Source organism: Protomyctophum bolini, assembly GCF_963924005.1.
Source record: "Protomyctophum bolini genome assembly, chromosome: 22".
Taxonomy (NCBI): domain Eukaryota; kingdom Metazoa; phylum Chordata; class Actinopteri; order Myctophiformes; family Myctophidae; genus Protomyctophum; species Protomyctophum bolini.
Window position 1 is genome coordinate 35,678,047 of NC_137883.1, and position 20,000 is coordinate 35,698,046.

The window sequence follows — 20,000 nt, forward strand, 5'->3', positions numbered from 1 at the left end:
AAATTAATATCAAATTTGAATCAAGCAAGTAAAATATATATATATATATATATATATATATCTCACTCGTGTGAAGTGAGGGCCTCTCTTATCATCATACATCATCATACATCACATTCCGTGCTCAGCCAATCAAATCATCACAAAAGTAAATTCCCGGGCCAATCACTTTTGGCGTCTTCACTTTTCTGCCCTCACTTTTATCTTCAATTATGTACTCAGCTCGGCCAATCAAATCATCAATCTGTACAGTAGAGCAAGGCTTCGAAAACCTTTCAGGCGGCGCCCCGCCAAGATACTCATATTTGAACTGACAAGCACATTGTAGCATTCAGTGTTGTTTTCGTCGACTAAAACTAAGACGAAAAATGTTCGTCGACTACCTTTTCCACTGAAGAAAACTAAATGGAAACGAAATTAAAACTATGCTATGGTGACTAAAACTATAAGACTAAATATACTGACAATTTCGTCGACAAATAAAAACTAGACTAAAATGTTAGGAAGGGACTAGTGGAGAGTTCCAGTATAAGTCATTTTACACTTGGTTGCAAGTGTAAAATAAGTCATAAAATAAGTGTAAAATAAGTCATTATGACGGCAACAAGGCCTGCAAAAATTCATTTTAGTCGACTAAATCACCTGTAGATTTAGTCAACTAAAATCTTATGACATTTAGTCGACTAAAACTAGACTAACACTAATACATTCCAGGTGACTAAAATGTGACTAAGACTAAGTGAAAACTATGACTAAAACTAAAATAGAAATTTGCTGCCAAAAACAACACTGGTGGTGCAACCACTCCAAGGAACAGCAATGTCCTTGTTAACCTATGTGACTTTAAGTACCTATGAATACCAGTAGGGGCGCTGTTGTGCCAGAAACAGAGAGAGAGAGATAGTGCTGCACTGTTGCCTGCTAATGAGAGAGAGAGAGAGAGGAGGGGGGGGGGGGAGAGGGGAGTTGCACCACTCAGTTCACACGGGTGTGATTCTTTTTTTAAGATTAGATTTCTGTGGCTTTTTATGACTTTATTGATAGGGAACAGTATACATACATTAAGGGGGGAGGGAGATCTGGAGTGATCTGTCGGGCTTGGGGGAGTCGAAACACATGTGTTCTTCTGGATGGCACTAGTGAAGAAACACGGGGAAGATTGTGTTCTTCTGGATGGCACTAGTGAAGAAACACGGGGAAGATTGTGTTCTTCTGGATGGCACTAGTGAAGAAACACGGGGAAGATTGTGTTCTTCTGGATGGCACTAGTGAAGAAACACGGGGAAGATTGTGTTCTTCTGGATGGCACTAGTGAAGAAACACGGGGAAGATTGCCGTCGATGGGTGGCTCAGCTCTTCCAAGAGAGATTTTGCACTCTCGTTAGAAGGCGGGTGTAAGTAGGTGTCATCCAGTCGTTTGTCTATAATAATTCCTTTGAAACTAAGTATCCATGTCTCGGAGCCATATAGAGTACAATACTGGTTGACAAGTAGTACTTACTGTCTGATGCTCATAAGCCGGACAATATCGCCCTGGCCTGGCATATCACCCTGGCCTTGGATATATCGCCCTGGCCTTGGCTGCAGTGGTAGAAATTCTGTCTCCTGCCAGGACACATTATTGTCTGTCGAGCGTTAAAGTGCGCGTGGTACACTGGCTATACGAGTCAGACAAGAAAACGATGCTTTTGGAAGTGTTGCAAAAACGAACAGTTTGATCATGGCTCAGATATCTGTTGTTTTAGGTTCTAATCTATAAATAAAGCTGTGCTGGCAGCCATCAAACCTGTGCCTCTGACACCAGCTGGCACCGCACCTTTCTTAAGGCAGGGAAATTAGCTTATTCTCGACAGGTTGACATCATGTTTCAAAAATCAAAGCTCGCTGGATTTCCTTTTATAGACTGCTGTCTGTGCTCTGCTGTATAACACAGCCTGTAAGCCCCAAATGACTGTGTACCCTCCACACACTGCTGTAAAACGCCACCACACTGCTGTAAAACACCACCACACTGCTGTAAAACACCACCACACTGCTGTAAAACACCACCACACTGCTGTAAAACACCACCACACTGCTGTAAAACGCCACCACACTGCTGTAAAACACCACCACACTGCTGTAAAACACCACAGAGCCCCAAATGACTGTGTACCCTCCACACACTGCTGTAAAACGCCACCACACTGCTGTAAAACACCACCACACTGCTGTAAAACACCACAGAGCCCCAAATGACTGTGTACCGGCCTCCACACTCTGGTCGTGTGCTAAATTTAGTACATTGAATGCTGATATACAGTAATTCTGTAGTCATTATGTTACTAAGTTCTTCTTTTTGCCTGGCTTTTGAAATGACGTCAAATGCGGCATGCAGCCAAGTCTATGATGGACTTTTAATGTTTGTTTATAGGGCAGCAGTTAAACCAGGGGTGGGAATAGTTCCACACTCACTCCAGAGGGCCACTATAGTTCCACACTCACTCCACAGGGCCACAATATAGTTCTACACTCACTCCAGAGGGCCACAATATAGTTCTACACTCACTCCAGAGGGCCACTATATTTCCACACTCACTCCAGAGGGCCACTATATTTCCACACTCACTCCAGAGGGCCACTATAGTTCCACACTCACTCCAGAGGGCCACTATATTTCCACACTCACTCCAGAGGGCCACTAATAGTTCCACACTCACTCCAGAGATCCACTATAGTTCCACACTCACTCCAGAGAGCCACTATAGTTCCACACTCACTCCAGAGAGCCACTATAGTTCCACACTCACTCCAGAGGGCCACTATATTTCCACACTCACTCCAGAGGGCCACTATATTTCCACACTCACTCCAGAGGGCCACTAATAGTTCCACACTCACTCCAGAGATCCACTATAGTTCCAAACTCACTCCAGAGAGCCACTATAGTTCCACACTCACTCCAGAGGGCCACTATAGTTCCACACTCACTCCAGAGATCCACTATAGTTCCACACTCACTCCAGAGGGCCACTATAGTTCCACACTCACTCCAGAGGGCCACAATATAGTTCTACACTCACCAGTGTGCAAACACCTTTTCAGCGTGGCTTTGTGGGAGGCTAGCTGTCTAGAGTGTCTCTCTGTGTGTATCTTTGTGGGAGGCTAGCTATCAGAGTGTCTCTCTGTGTGTATCTTTGTGGGAGGCTAGCTGTCTGGAGTGTCTCTCTGTGTGTATCTTTGTGGGAGGCTAGCTGTCTGGAGTGTCTCTCTGTGTGTATCTTTGTGGGAGGCTAGCTGTCAGAGTGTCTCTCTGTGTGTATCTTTGTGGGAGGCTAGCTGTCAGAGTGTCTCTCTGTGTGTATCTTTGTGGGAGGCTAGCTGTCTGGAGTGTCTCTCTGTGTGTATCTTTGTGGGAGGCTAGCTGTCAGAGTGTCTCTCTGTGTGTATCTTTGTGGGAGGCTAGCTGTCAGAGTGTCTCTCTGTGTGTATCTTTGTGGGAGGCTAGCTGTCTGGAGTGTCTCCCTGTCTATATCTGTGTATCCAGACATAACCTCGCAAACCGCTTGCAAACAATCAGTGCAACATTCTTGAGCACGTTGCCAGTTTGGGCCACAGTCTCACTTACTTACGCAAACCTTTTCCCACATTATGTTTTTGTACTTAGTCTTCGTAATGGATGGAAGGTCAATTATGTCGATGGAAGTCAATAATGCTTGGAGTCATACAGTACACCACCATAGATATACGTCACAGACGCTGAGACGCCTGACGTCATAGATGACGGATAACACAGGCTGGGTCGCGTGAGGCCAGAGTCCCGACATCCACATGATAGGATGTTTAAGTGGTGCAATTCTACAAATGCCTTCTAAATCCTGACAGTTTTCTGAAAACCCCCATGTTTCTATGTTTCTATGTCAGTTGTTCTCAAACATTTTCATGTCGAGGACCCCCAAATATATCTGTCATTGAAACGTTTAAATCAGATAAACACACACCACGTTCTCTTCTCTCCTCTACAGCTAAGGAGCCAGAACCGACTCCGGCGCCAACGCCCGCGCCGGACGCCCACACGCCACCCCAGAGCAGCCCGGAGGACGCACGCCACGGCGGCATCGAGCATGGCGAAGGAATGCCCGTCCAAACAGGACGACGGGACGGCGACGACGATCGCACGCAAACACAGAGGCCTCATGCTCCGCACGCAGACGCGTCTACCGCGCGGCCCGGCGGCCGCACGCCGGGGGGCGTGGCCGCAGACGGAGTCACGGCGGCGGGCACGCGTCCCGCGGCACCGGAGGAGACCGCCGGGAGGCCACGGCACACGGCGGGCGCCGCGCCAACGCAGAGACCACACACCACACACACAGAGAGCGCGCCAACGCAGAGACCACACACCACACACACAGAGAACGCGCCAACGCAGAGACCACACACCACACACACAGAGAACGCGCCAACGCAGAGACCACACACCACACACACAGAGAGATCAGATCACACACACACAACACACACAGAGACCTCCTCCTCCTCCTCCACCACCACCCCGTTCCCCGACTACATCCTGGAGGACTTCAGAGACCCGTCCCGGGTGGAGTCCGTCCCGGTCATCCGAGGGGACACTCTGGTCCCCATGGAGCTCCCCCCGCTGCCCACCACCCGCTCCCAGCCCCGGCCGCACCTGGACATCGCGCAGGGCGGGGACGAGGACGCCGCGACGCAGCCGGGGGGGTCGGGCAGCGCCAGCGGCGAGGGGGGGAGCTCCGCCTCCGGAGGCGAGGAGGATCAAGTGGATCAGACCCCCACGCGCTCCTGGCTGGAGGAAGGCCTGAGCACGGGCTCCGGGCTGGTGGACCTCCAGCCCGCCGTGGTCTACAAACAAGACCCCGGGCTGACCTCTGACCCTCTGCCTCCTACCGTCCCCACGCTGACCTCTGACCCTACCGTCCCCACGCTGACCGGGTACCGGCCTGGAGGACCGGCGCCGGGGTCGTTTGAGCTTGACCTCTCGGGGGGCGGGGTTGTTCCCGCCGGGAAGGACGTCTCGGCCTCCAAGGCGCCCTTTCAGCTCATCATCGTGGACGTGCACCACAACACCAACCAATCAGGTACCAGAACACAGGTTCACCACAACACCAACCAATCAGGTACGGGTGCGTTCACCACAACACCAACCAATCAGGTAAGGGTGCGTTTGGGTCGCGTGTATGAATCACCTATAATGGTTGCTGTCGTCGGGCAGAAACCTCTTATCTCCTCCATATTGTGTTTTTTCATAAACGAATGCCCTCTTTCAGTGGTTTTCTACCAGTGGTCCCCAGCTAAATGATGGAGAGTTGGTAACCAAATGGACCCTTATAGATCTTTAACTCTTGTCTTGAGAGCGTAAAATGAAACCAAATGGAACAGTATACACTCTCAAGAGTTAAATTGTTAAACATCTGCATTACTTAATTTACAAGAAGTCTATACACAATTAGAGCATGTCTAATCGTGATCTGTCTATATGAGCTCTGACTGACTGCAGGCGATCTCTGCTGTGTCATGTCTGTCAACGTGTTGTGTGTCGTGCTGTGCTGTGTTTAGTTTTATGTTGAACGTTTTAGTGTGTGTGTGTGTGTGTGTGGCTGTATGCGTGTGTGTGCGCGTGTGTGTGTGCGTGTGCGTGCATGCACGTGTGTGTGCGCGCTGTGTTTGTGAACGGTGTGATACTTATCCACTCACAGCATGTATACACTGTATGTATACTGTTTCCCTCGGGGAGATATCTAATCTCTGGGTTTAGTGCTTACATCAACACTTTAACACTTTACACTTCATATAAAGTATAGCTTAGATGTTACCATAGTCTTATAACCACATCTTACACGTCATACAATTACCCTACATTTAGAGTAGTCGGTTATTTTAGCCTCCTTTTGACTCTTAATTATTTCCTCCTCCTCCTGCGTGGGACGGTCATGGAGAGCTCTGCAGCTGGGCCGTGACTCACCCTCATCACCACTGACCCAGACACACCCACTCAGTCAGTTCTGACCTTTGCCCTTTGACCTTGGGTTGGGTGCAGACATTTCCGAACCGTTTGGTTAAACCGTCTGTCAGGTGGTCTAGTCGCTCTTTGCACGTTATCACTTTAAAGGTTGTATAGATCAGGGGTGGGCAACGTTGACGATGGAGGAGAGGACCACTATAGTTCCACACTCACTCCAGAGGGCCACTATAGTTCCACACTCACTCCAGAGGGCCACTATAGTTCCACACTCACTCCAGAGGGCCACTATTAGTTCCACACTCACTCCAGAGGGCCACTATAGTTCCACACTCACTCCAGAGGGCCACTATTAGTTCCACACTCACTCCAGAAGGCCAGTATAGTTCCACACTCACTCCAGAGGGCCACTATTGTTCCACACTCACTCCAGAGGGCCACTATAGTTCCACACTCACTCCAGAGGGCCACTGTAGTTCCACACTCACTCCAGAGGGCCACTGTAGTTCCACACTCACTCCAGAGGGCCACTGTAGTTCCACACTCACTCCAGAGGGCCACTATAGTTCCACACTCACTCCAGAGGGCCACTATAGTTCCACACTCACTCCAGAGGGCCACTATAGTTCCACACTCACTCCAGAGGGCCACTATTAGTTCCACACTCACTCCAGAGGGCCACTATTAGTTCCACACTCACTCCAGAGGGCCACTATAGTTCCACACTCACTCCAGAGGCGGACCACATTGCATTACTGTCGTGGCAAAAATAGCTGATCTACAAGCTCAAAACACAACGGTTTAGATCAGCTAGTTTTGCTATATTTGGAATTGTAACAGCTGAGGGGCCGCATGTGGCCCCCGGGCCGCCAATTGCCCAGGTATGGCATAGATAGAAGATGTACTTATTTGTTTAAGATGCTGAGACGAGATAAAAGCCAGTCCAAGATCAGCGTTATCTCACATGTCTCCCTGCAGTTACTAGTTTAACCACTTATACACTATCTAGTTAGTATAATTGACCGGGGTCCCCCAGGGCTCTGTGCTTGGCCCCCTCCTTCAAACAATAATTAACTAAACAAAAAACAATTATTTCCTTAATTTGTGCAATTTCATTTTCTTGAGGCCCGTCCTATCAGATCCTGTCACGCCGATACATCTAAATCAACCTCTTTTTAGAGCATCTTGCATGCCCGTTATGTTCTCTCTCTCTTTGGCCACTCAGAATAGCCAAATGGCATTGACCACGCCTCCAGGTCTTTAGTTTACTCAAGTTAGGGAATAAGACCTGGTACTTAAGACACGCAAAATACAGTCCACAGTGTACCAGCATACAATTAGGTCAGACTAAAGAGGTCCTTTGTCCACCAGTTTGAGGCTAAATCAGGAGTTGTACTAGTAGCCATGGGTAATCTAGGCGGTGGATATTGCTCTTGTCTTCATGTCTTTATGTATGTAAATTGTCTTGTTCTTTGTGTTTATGTCAAATGTGTGTATATGTGTTCTGCATACTTGGCTGCTGGGTCGCAACTCGCAAGACAAATTTCAGTGTGAACTGACAATAAAGTACTATATCATATCATATCATATCATGTGTGTGTTTCCTATTAGTGGATGAGATCCTGAAGCTCCTGAGCGGGCCTGGACTCGGTACCGCTCAGTTCCCTCAGCTCGGAGGCAGCGGCGGCTCCCTCAGCGGCCTGCAGTTCCCTCAGATCCTGGACTTCTCCACGCTGACCGGCGGTGGCGAGGCCAGCGGAGGAGAGACGGACTCCGTGCTGCCCGCGCCCTTCACCCTGCCCCCCGCGCTCAGCTTCATCAATGGAAAACATCAGGTATACCTTCACCCTGCCCCCCGCGCTCAGCTTCATCAATGGAAAACATCAGGTATACCTTCACCCTGCCCCCCGCGCTCAGCTTCATCAATGGAAAACATCAGGTATACCTTCACCCTGCCCCCCGCGCTCAGCTTCATCAATGGAAAACATCAGGTATACCTTCACCCTGCCCCCCGCGCTCAGCTTCATCAATGGAAAACATCAGGTATACCTTCACCCTGCCCCCCGCGCTCAGCTTCATCAATGGAAAACATCAGGTATACCTTCACCCTGCCCCCCGCGCTCAGCTTCATCAATGGAAAACATCAGGTATACCTTCACCCTGCCCCCCGCGCTCAGCTTCATCAATGGAAAACATCAGGTAAACCTTCACCCTGCCCCCCGCGCTCAGCTTCATCAATGGAAAACATCAGGTATACCTTCACCCTGCCCCCCGCGCTCAGCTTCATCAATGGAAAACATCAGGTATACCGTTTGTTCCTTCATGGACGAGAACAGCAGATCTACAAGCTCACGACACGGCACGCTGCATGCAGAGTGTTGTGAGCTTGTAGATCGGCTGTGTTCTGTATTGGAAGTGGTCAAACTATAGCAATAGGATGCACGTTCAGAAGCATCTTTTCCATGAACATGAATGGTCTCATGCAGCTGTTCCAGCAAAGCAAACTGTTTGGCTAGCTACGTATGTAATAGTACATCAGCAACACTGTGTTTACAATGATATTACCTAACCCATTTTGGGGCGGGAACCCCTTTTGGTGTTTTAAGCATCATGTTATGCTTTAGCTATTGAAAAATAGCAGATCTACTTTAGCTTGTAGGTCTGGCTATTTTTGAAAAATCGAAAAACGACTGACATAGAAACACAGCTTTTTCAGAAAACTGTCAGGATGTACATAGAAGACATTTATAGAATCTGATCTCAGGTCAGAATGGGTTAAACAGCATTACTTGTGTTCCTTTCGCACGCTTTCACAAATCACATGTTGGAAACGTGGCCTAACAAAATGGTTCCGTCAATTCAATTAAATTCAATTCAAAGAAGCTTTTTATTGGCATGAGAAAACATACGTTTACATTGCCAAAGCAAGTGTCAAAATATAATAAAAACGGTTGAAAATGGGGAAAGTATATACAGTTGGAGGGGCTGTACCCCCTCCAACTGTATATGCTTTCCCCATTTTCAACCGCACAGCACAGCACAGCATTTTTTAATCAGACCAGTGTGTGTCCAGTGGAAACGTTGTATGAATCTGATCTCAGGTCAGAATGGGTTAACTAAAGTAAGCGTCTGGTTGTTCCAGGTGACCCTAGAGCCGGAGCTCCCCGAGGAGGCCAGAGGAGACCAGTTTGAGACGGCTACTCCTGTCCAGGTAGGAGAGGTGGACGAGGAGGACGAGGAGGAGGAGGAGGAGGAGGAGGAGGAGGATGCTAAGGAAGAGGAGATCCCCTCTACGTTTGACTACGAAGCCATCATCATCCACACAGACCCCACGGAGAGCGAGACGGTCCCAGGAGGGTCCACAACCCCCCTGACCCACCACGAGGACGAGGAGGGTTCCGACGCCCGGCCCACCCCGTCCGTAGACCACCACCACCACCACGACAACGACGTCCAGCCCGGGGTGGCGACCGACGAGACGGAACTCGGGGCGACGGACGCTCCGGGCTTCACGGAGGACACGCCCAGGCAGGGGACGGGGGGGCGCTTCCCCCCCGCAGAGGAGGAGGAGGCGGCGGAGACCCCGGGGGACGTGGAAGGGTCCACGTCGGCCGAGGACGTCGAGGCTTCCGGACTGGACGTGGTTTATCCGCCGGAGACCAGTTCTCTGCCCCCTTCCACCGTGGCGCGGCCGGGCCCAGGAGGAGACCCTTCCACCGTGGCGCGGCCGGGCCCAGGAGGAGACCCTTCCACCGTGGCGCGGCCGGGCCCAGGAGGAGACCCTTCCACCGTGGCGCGGCCGGGCCCAGGAGGAGACCCTTCCACCGTGGTGCGGCCGGGCCCAGGAGGAGGAGACCCCGCTGCTGTGGACGGCTCGGGGAGAGACCACCACCCGTCCCAGGAAGGAGGAGAGACCTCGGGTGACTCGGAGATCGCCGTTACCGTTTTACCAGCCGTGTCCCCCGGAGGAGAAGGCCCCACCACCACCACGCGCGCCGCGCACGTCAGCAGATGGACCAAGGACCAAACCCAACAACAACACGGAGACACAACGCGTCCTGCCCTCGCTGCCACTGACGACAAGGAGCGCGCCACGGCTCCCAAACCGGCCTCACACTCCTCCACCACGCTCCATCAGTCTTCTTCTGCGCCCCGACCAACTCTTTCTACTCCGTCTCCCGCGTACACCCGCGACCTGACCCCCGACCTCCCGGCTCCCCACGGCCCTTTTCCAGAGGAGGAGTTTGTAGACTACGAGGACCCCCGTAGACCCTTGGTGGAGTCGGTTCCCCAGGCGCCTGCGGTGGCTCGGGGCACAGAGCGACCGCACACCAGCCCCGACAGGGTCCATTCCATGGAGGCCACCGCTGTGAACGTCCGAGGTACGTGTGTTGTGTCCTATCCCAGAGGTACGTGTGTTGTATCCTATCCCAGAGGTACGTGTGTTGTATCCTATCCCAGAGGTACGTGTGTTGTATCCTATCCCAGAGGTACGTGTGTTGTGTCCTATCCCAGAGGTACGTGTGTTGTATCCTATCCCAGAGGTACGTGTGTTGTATCCTATCCCAGAGGTACGTGTGTTGTATCCTATCCCAGAGGTACGTGTGTTGTGTCCTATCCCAGAGGTACGTGTGTTGTATCCTATCCCAGAGGTACGTGTGTTGTATCCTATCCCAGAGGTACGTGTGTTGTATCCTATCCCAGAGGTACGTGTGTTGTATCCTATCCCAGAGGTACGTGTGTTGTATCCTATCCCAGAGGTACAGACCAAATACAGACCATAAGTAAATAATGGGCCTTGATATGAAATAGGTTGAAACCCACTGCTATTGGCTGTTCCCTGGAGGTCTCACTCGGCTCGGGGCCTCCTGTGCTTCTGTCTCTCATAGTATTCGAATCGTTCTTGTTGTAAAACACGCCTTGCGGGTGTCGAGCAATGTGTCGGCATTGCAATACAGTGAAGTAAACCGCACCTCACACTGCAGTGATTTGAATGGGTTTTTTTTGTGTCCACGGTATACAGACCTCCTGCCGTGCTCGCTCAACATTTGTCAGAACGGAGCCACATGCTACAAGACGGGAGCAACGAGTATCTGTGCGTGTGCACCTGGTTTCACCGGACGCTACTGTGATACAGGTACGCTGGTCACGTCACACACACACACACACACACACACACCTGGTTTCACGGGACGCTACTGTGATACAGGTACGCTGGTCACGTCACACACACACACACACACACACACCTGGTTTCACCGGACGCTACTGTGATACAGGTACGCTGGTCACGTCACACACACACACACACACACCTGGTTTCACCGGACGCTACTGTGATACAGGTACGCCCGTCACACACCAACACACACACACACACACACACACACACCTGGTTTCACCGGACGCTACTGTGATACAGGTACGCTTGTCACGTCATACACCAACACATACAGTACACCAACACACACACACACACACACACACACACATGCATTGTACGGTATGTGTTTATACCTTGTTATTGTCGCTCTGGTTAAGAGCGTTTGCTAAATGCCTAAATTATAAGTACACTGTAAATTGTTCAGACACAGAAATATATTCACTCGGATTCGTCACAACCGAAAACATCTCTGCGTGGCCTTGTGGAGCTTCAAACGACACCACTGTGCAACATAAAGCATGAGCCGTAATGATGATGGCAACCATGCTATGGAACAATGAGTTGTGTTGTTTTGTTTGCGCACAGACATTGACGAATGCCAGTCGAACCCTTGTCATAACGGAGCAACCTGCGTGGATGGAGTGAACTCCTTCAGCTGTCTCTGTCTGCCCAGCTACGCCGGAGATCTCTGTGAACGAGGTGAGCTTCATGTTTTCATGTCCTTTCAAACGTGGGGGTCCTTGACATGAAAAAGTTTAGGAACCACTGCCTTGTCGGACAAAACAATATCCCACCGTGGTCCTTGTATGCAGTTGCAGATCTGGTGTGAACTGGGGGAAAAAAGGATGAAAACTCCTGCAGAATGCATTTGCATGTTATTCTTTGGCTGAGGGAAAAATGACCATGTTTGGGCTGTAGAGTTTCTTTCAGTCAGTCAGACACACATACCTATTAGAGCTGTCAAACAATAAACATCGTTTTAAATCGTTGTTTGGGCCTAAAAATAACCACATGAAAGGCATCGCAGGAAGAGGGACCGTCCGTCATCGTTCTGCTGAGGTGTTGAAACGATGTTTTAACCCGTCTTGGGCGGGAACGACTTTTTGGTGTTTTAAGCATTATGTCATGCTTTGGCTATCGAACGATAGCAGATCTACAAGCTCATAGCGCGGCACCGAGTGCCGCGCTATGAGCTTGTAGGTCTGCTATTTTTTTTAATCGTGAAAATGTGTCGCAAATCTTTGAATATATATATACTTTCAAAGCGAACGTTTTGAACTCAAATCTTTGCTTCTGGGGAACTACATTTTCGTCGGCGGCCAAATACATATACTTTTTGGGGTTCTTGACATGAAATATTGAGCACCACTGACATGGAAACATACTGTAGGTATTTCAGAAAACTGTCGTCAGGATTCAGAAGACTTTTTATTTTAAAGAATCGTCCTCGGGTCTAAATAGGTTAACCCATTCTGACCTGAGATCAGATTCATACGAGGTTTCCACTGGACACACACTGGTCTTATTAACCCATTCTGACCTGAGATCAGATTCTAAAAATGTCAGTCGTTCTTCGATTTTTCAAAAATAGCAGACCTACAAGCTCGTATCGCGCCACTCGGTGGCGCGATATGAGCTTGTAGATCTGCTATTTTTCAATAGCTAAAGCATAACATGATGCTAACACCAAAATGGGTGCCAGGTCAGAATGGGTTAAAACAGTCACAACAAAGAAGATGTCCTCTGGTGACTAAATGTCAGCACATGCACCGCCATGTTTGGCTCTCAAGTGAGACCTGAGAAGTCAGACAGGCTGTAGTTTGAACAGGCATATCGTCTGGGCACTGATCCTCTGAGTATTTCTCAAACCGTTTTGAACTCGGCGTCCCTATTTCGGAGCATATGTCACAGGCCAATGTTTTCAAAGTCTTTTGGTTTTTTTTTTTAGAATTGTTTGCCAATCTACAAGCTGACGAAGCTATTTGTTTTGAGTAGAAAGAAGGGTAAATACAGCTGGGTTTAATTGGTGAAATAAATCTATAGTCTCCCGTGTGCACTAAGGGGGCTATTATGATGAATGCTGATGCAAGGAAAATGAGCTGAATGTGTTCAAATGACTGGCATTAAAATACCGCCAATGCTCTCAATTCTCATAAAGTAGTGAGGTTACACCCGACAATATGTAGGGTATATATACAGACGCACACCGCCCTCTTTTATACTGCAGACTAGTTAACGTGTATTTTTAAAAACCACATTTTGCATGTGACAATGACGCATCTGTGTGCAGCATTGCCTTTTTTTTCCAAGTCATACTATAGCCTGATGAGTCTAACTTGGCACCACATACTGTACATACATACATACATACATACGTTTAGGTATGCGGTCTAGCTTAACTTGGACTCAGGGGGGTGGACGCCTCTGCCTTGCATAGTCCCCAGTGAATAGGCATTTTGCCCTTCACTGGTAACCTTATTTTGGATTTGTTTTAAATATATGAAGGTTTTATGGGCTGGGCTTTTTACTAAAAAGCCCCCCCTTTTAAAATACTACACACATACATACATACATACCTACATACATACATTTCAGACGTTTTAGCAGTTTTTAAGGACCCACTTTTAGGCCAGTGCACCAGAGCAAGCTTTTGCCTTTTTTTAAACCCCACCCATTTTAACCAAATACATACATACATACGTTTAGGTATGCGGTCTAGCTTAACTTGGACTCAGGGGGGTGGACGCCTCTGCCTTGCATAGTCCCCAGTGAATAGGCATTTTGCCCTTCACTGGTAACCTTATTTTGGATTTGTTTTAAATATATGAAGGTTTTGTGGGCTGGGATTTTTACTAAAAAGCCCCCCCTTTTAAATACTACACACATACATACATACATACCTACATACATACATTTCAGACGTTTTAGCAGTTTTTAAGGACCCACTTTTAGGCCAGTGCACCAGAGCAAGCTTTTGCCTTTTTTTAAACCCCACCCATTTTAACCAAATACATACATACATACATACATACATACATACATACTGTACAAACACACATACATTCATGATGTCACTCCCTAGAGGAGGACTATATAGCAGAGAATCTGGCTGGAAAGAATCCAAGGATTGTGTTGTTGGTTGTTTGTTAATCCACAGCACATGAATATCCACACGTACATGTATATCACCACGCTTCTATCAACATTCAACATTTTGGTTTTTAATTGTTACATCTTGATTTATTTAATTTTATTTATTTGTAAAAAAAAAAGCTCACATGTCACATCGTGACATCTTGTACATCGGCTATTTTCTTTAGATTAAAAAGATAAATAGGGCTGCTACGTGATTAATTCATAAATAACGTAATTAAAAACAACAACATCTACTCCTGAGGTTATAAGCCTCTATTTTCGTGCGTGCGTGAGTGCCTGCTTGCCTTCCTGCCTGCCTGCGTGCGTACGTGCGTGCATGCGTGCGTGCGTGCGTGCGTGCGTGCGTGCGTGCGTGCGTGCGTGCGTGCCTGCGTGCGTGCGTGCGTGCCTGCGTGCGTACGTGCGTGCCTGCGTGCCTGCGTGCGTGCGTGCGTGCGTGCGTGGGGGGGAATGTAACATATGCCAGTCTCTTAATTGCACCCACCCAGTATCATGGACGACGGGAACAAACACAACGTGGACACACAGCCACACACTGAAACTGAGCAAACTAATATACCATTCAAAGCACAACAACATTCAGTAGTAAGAAAGAGAACCAAACAGTGCATTTATATCCCACAGACAGACAGACAGACAGACAGCTGCACTACTTACTTACTCTCCCATTCTCTGTTTGCCAGTGGGGAGAAAGAGAGAATCAGCCCCATTATTTTGTGTGTGTGTGTGTGTGTGTGTGTGTGAGAGAAAGCTTTTGCAGCTGTGTGTCTGTGTGTGAGTTACACAAGAACCCCCCAACTAAATGCTGACTTTCTTTGACTAAGCCAAGCTTCTCTTTCATCATTCAAGATGAAGCTGTGTTCTTAATGCAATGCTGGGCTCTTTTTTCCCCTTCTTTTCTCCTCCGCGCTAACGTTCCCCAAGAGAGACAGAAACAAGAATCATGGTTAGGGCTTTCTTTCTCGACAAGCACATATAATCTAAGCTGCACTTAACATAGATAGGGTCAGGGCGACGTTTAGCCTGCCTTGGCTTAAAACAGGTATATGCATCTATCAATGGGGGGGCATGTTTGCAGCGTCCTCGGCTGACCTTCCCAAAGTGGGCGCCACGTATGCGTGCTTGAGTTATTAGGTTTGATGATAGCTGCAAGCCCTCCGGGGCTGAAAAACAAAACCAAAACAACTTTCCATCACGGATTGTCTTGGCACATCCAAGCACCTTGTTCTCAAACCCCTGGAAACGCTGAGACAAAACATGCATTGTTGACCTGAAACCTACTGTGACAACAACGCTATAGGGAGCTGCTTATGAGGAAGCTTATTGTAGATCTATAGTCTATTGTTGATTATTATTTTAAGACTAGAGCATTTGAAGTGGTCAAACTAGCAATATGTTCAGAAGCATCTTCCGTAAAACATTAATAGTCTCTGATATTAAAGGTTAAAGACTCAATCTGTGATTTCTTCACCTGGTTGGAACTTGGCAGTATGTAGAAGTTACAGCAGGAACAGTATCACTAAAACATAATAGCATACATATATAACATTTCTTTGTTTTTAGGACAGTGGTTTTCAAAGTGGGGTCCGGGGACCCCCCCCAGGGGTCCTTGAGGGAGTTCCAGGGGGTCCCCAGCTAAATGATAGCTGGTTAGGAAGCAAATGTAACAAAAAATGTATATTAACGCGGGCTAATTATTGTTCAGTTGGGGGTCCTTCACATGAAGCAGTTTGGGAACCACTCGTTTAGGAATCAGAGCTATAGTGTGGGCCCTTGGGGGCCTCCTTTCCTTTCCTTAGGAATCAGAGCTATAGTGTGGGCCCTTGGGGGCCTCCTTTCCTTTCCTTAGGAGTCAGAGCTATAGTGTGGGCCCTTGGGGGCCTCCTTTCCTTTCCTTAGGAATCAGAGCTATAGTGTGGGCCCTTGGGGGCCTCCTTTCCTTTCCTTAGGAGTCAGAGCTATAGTGTGGGGTCCTTGGGGGCCTCCTTTCCTTTCCTTAGGAGTCAGAGCTATAGTGTGGGCCCTTGGGGGCCTCCTTTCCTTTCACACGCTTTCACAGATCACTTATATCGTTAGCCTCATGTGCATCGCCTGACTGAGTGACTCATATTTTTTAAGGTTTCCAGGAAAGAACTAGAAGAAATGAAAAATCAATCACTATCTAATCTTCTGCCTCAGTCAGAGTCCTCTATAGTTGACTGACTTCTTATTGGGCAATCGTGAGAAAACTCTCCTAACTCTGCCTTATTATGGCAGCGCTTCTCAACGTTTTTGGCTGCAGCTAGGGGACCGGGACCCCCAGAAATGCTTTGGCCGTGTTTTCGTGGCCCCTGCCCCCCACGCCCCCAATACAAATTTGACCGCCACAATGGCCTTACATCATAAATAAATCGTGAGACCAGATGTAATCGTCAAGGAAAGTTTATGCATGTACTATGTGTACTATATGTCTCTTAATCTCCATCTATTTATCTTAATTTCCATTTTCCAGCCATTCAGTTGCAGAACCCCTGGCCTATGGCCTCAGCCTATCAGAATGCAAAGAGAAATGGCCAACGATATTAGGACTTGGGTCATACAAAGCGTTCCAGTCGTGAGCCTTTATCTTTTGCTTTAATCCATGGATTTGTGTTATCAAAGCTTGCAGAATGATACAGTATATACTCGCAGCGTACTATGCGACTAACTATACAGTGTACTCTGTTCGCGGCGGCAATAGCCGACTTAAGCCCCGTTCCTGCAGAGCTTGTAGATCGGCTATTTTGGGACGCAGACAGCAAGGGTTGTGGAGGTTAATTAAAGACATGCTGTGTTGGGTCTGTCTGTCCGTCTGTCTGTCTGTCTGTCTGTCTGTCTGTCTGTCTGTCTGACTGACTGTCTGACTGACTGACTGTGCATGGGCCCCTTTGGCTTTTATGATCCGATTAATTATCCCAAACAATGCAACACTGTACTCATACAGCATACAATGGGTTTATACTAGAGGTACAGTACAGTGAGTATACGTCATCTCATCTGGCAAAATGCACATAACGTGTTCTGTGTGATTAATGATTTGAAATATCATGTTCCTTTTCTCTCTCTTTAGATGTGTATTTATAAATGTTACTGGATATTGGTCTGATGAACTATCTGTCTCTCCCTCTCCCTCGCTCTATCACTCTCTCTCTCTCTCTCTCTGCCTGTCTCCCAATTTCCATATCTCCCACTTCTCCATCTACTCTCACTCTGTCTCTTTATCTCCCCCCCCCCCTCTCTCTCTCTCTCTCTCCCTCTGCGCCTGTCTCTCCCTCCCTGTCTCCCCTCTCTCTTCCCCCCCCCCTCTCTCTCTCTGTCTCCCCCCTCTCTTCCCCCCCCCCTCTCTCTCTCTGTCTCCCCTCTCTCTTCCCCCCCCCTCTCTCTCTCTCTCTCTCTCCCTCTGCGCCTGTCTCTCCCTCCCTGTCTCCCCTCTCTCTTCCCCCCCCCCTCTCTCTCTTTCTCTCTCTCTCCCTCTCTGTCACCTGTCTCCCCTCTCTATGTCTGTCTCCCCCCCCCCCCTCTCTCTCTGTCTCCCCCCTCTCTCTGTATCTCTGTCTCCCCCCCCTCCCTGTCTCCCCTCTCTCTCTCCCTCTCTCTCTCTCTCTCTCTCTCCCTCTCTGTCACCTGTCTCCCCTCTCTATGTCTGTCTCTCCCCCCCTCTCTCTCTCTGTCTCCCCCCTCTCTCTGTATGTCTGTCTCCCCCCCCTCCCTGTCTCCCCTCTCTCTCTCTCTCTCTCTCTCTGTCTCTCTCCCCTCCCCCCATGGTTCCCAGACACGGAGGTGTGTGGCTACGGGTGGCAGAAGTTCCAGTCTCACTGCTATAAATACTTGGCCCACCATCGGACGTGGGACGCCGCCGAGCGGGAGTGTCGCCTCCACGGCGCCCACCTGGCCAGCATCCTGTCCCTGGAGGAGCAGCAGTACGTCAACCGTGAGTCACCACGTCGGGACCAACTTAACCCATTTTGGGCCGGGAACCCATTTTGGACGTTATAGCATCATGTCCTGCTTTATAGCTATTGAAAAATAGCAGATCTACAAGCTCATAGCGCGCCACCGAGTGGCGCGCTACGAGCTTGTAGGTCTGCTATTTTAGAAAAATCAAAGAGCGACTTGAAAGAAGACATTCTTATAGGCTTCATCCACACCTACGTAAACGTAGCGTTTTCGTTTTCGTTTTTTTTATCTCTCTGTCCATATGACCAATGGCAAGACCCATGCAAAACTCTGTTTACATTGTCCACACGGGAACACACAGGCGGAGTTTAAAAAAAATACACTGTGGCAGGAGTTTTCCAAAAGATGCGTTTATATGGACCAAAAACGCGTTTGCGTGTGGGCGACCCCCCCAAAACGCATGATAAAAACCTGCGTTTATCCCGTTTACCCGGATACGTGTGGACAAGGCCTTAGAATCTGATCTCAGGTCAGAATGGAAAACTGTCAGGATGTAGAGGACATTTTTAGAATCTGATCTCAGGTCAGAATGGGTTAAGTCCGGGTGTCTCAAAGTGGGCCAGCCTGGGGGTGGTGCTGTGCAGGAGTCCCGTGTGTGACGCATGAGGTCCGAGAAGTAGGAGCGAAGATTGCTCGGTAGACGGACGGGGAGAGCTTTCTTCATTTGCCTTCTGGCTCAGCTCTGTTCTCGTCAACTGCTCCGATTCTGCGGCGAGATACTTAAACTCCTTCACCTGCATGGGGTTAATGTCTCATTCCCTATACTTGGACAACATGGGGTTAATGTCTCATTCCCTATACTTGGACAACATGGGGTGCCGCGGAATACTTTTAATGTTTTTGGTTTTGCTTAGATTTTAGTGTTTTTAAACTAGTTATTCTCTTATTTTTTTCCGTTTGTAAAAGCGACTTTGAGTACCGAGAAAATGGAAGGTTAGATAAACGTCTAGCTAAAAATGCTATTATGTTACTGTATGTCAACATTCAAAGGTAGTTATTTTTGCCCCCGGGGTGGGAAGAGGAGGCCCGGGCAGTCATGAGGGTCACCGGTTCCACGCCCGTGCACCACAGGTCTGACGTGTCGACGTGTCCCCATGAGCAAGGCACTTAACCCTTTGACCTGGGATCCCCAGGCTGGCTTTCTGAGAGAAAGAAACAGTAGACACAGAGAGAGAGTGAAGTGGTTCAAATGGGAGGGCCGCCGCGTGCAGATGGGTGGGCCTCTGAAAAGCTTTTCCAGATTTTAAAGTGGTGTCCTGATCTCTAGATAAAGTGGAGAACTGACCGGTCTATAGTAATCCAGGGTTCGCCGCTGTGGGAAGTTCAAAATAAAGTACAGTTTAGATCCAACAGCTCTCTCTCTCTCTCTCTCTCTCTCTCTCACACACACACACACACACACACACACACACACACACACACACACACACACACACACACACACACACACACACACACACAGTCACACGCTCACATGCCCTCTCCGTCAACCTCTATATCTAATCACTTGTTCACGATAGTGCCGTGGGTTGAGCCTGACGTGCAGAACACAGTCAGACCTTTTCCCTCAGCGTTTTGGCAGGTCTGTGAGAACACGACGACGTCATGATGTTGGCGTGGAAACAAACCAACGCGGCGCAGCGCGGGGCGGTCGGTCAGACGGAGCCTCGCTGGAGTGAGAACGTTTGGCTTCATTCGGTGGTGGTCGTGCCTCATGCCTGCCAGCTCGGC

At 48.8% G+C, this 20,000-nt stretch overlaps 1 protein-coding gene across 2 annotated transcripts in view; it reads left to right on the plus strand.

The window, feature by feature from the left end:
- vcanb (versican b) overlaps positions 1-20,000 on the plus strand; it is a 57,968-nt gene that overhangs the window by 25,654 nt on the left and 12,314 nt on the right. For both annotated transcript variants that reach the window (XM_080755278.1, XM_080755279.1), the window contains exons 7-12: positions 4,005-5,093; positions 7,586-7,809; positions 9,117-10,356; positions 10,998-11,111; positions 11,724-11,837; positions 18,085-18,243. In XM_080755278.1, coding sequence (XP_080611404.1) covers positions 4,005-5,093; positions 7,586-7,809; positions 9,117-10,356; positions 10,998-11,111; positions 11,724-11,837; positions 18,085-18,243 — 2,940 coding nt within the window. The remainder of the gene's footprint in view (positions 1-4,004; positions 5,094-7,585; positions 7,810-9,116; positions 10,357-10,997; positions 11,112-11,723; positions 11,838-18,084; positions 18,244-20,000) is intronic.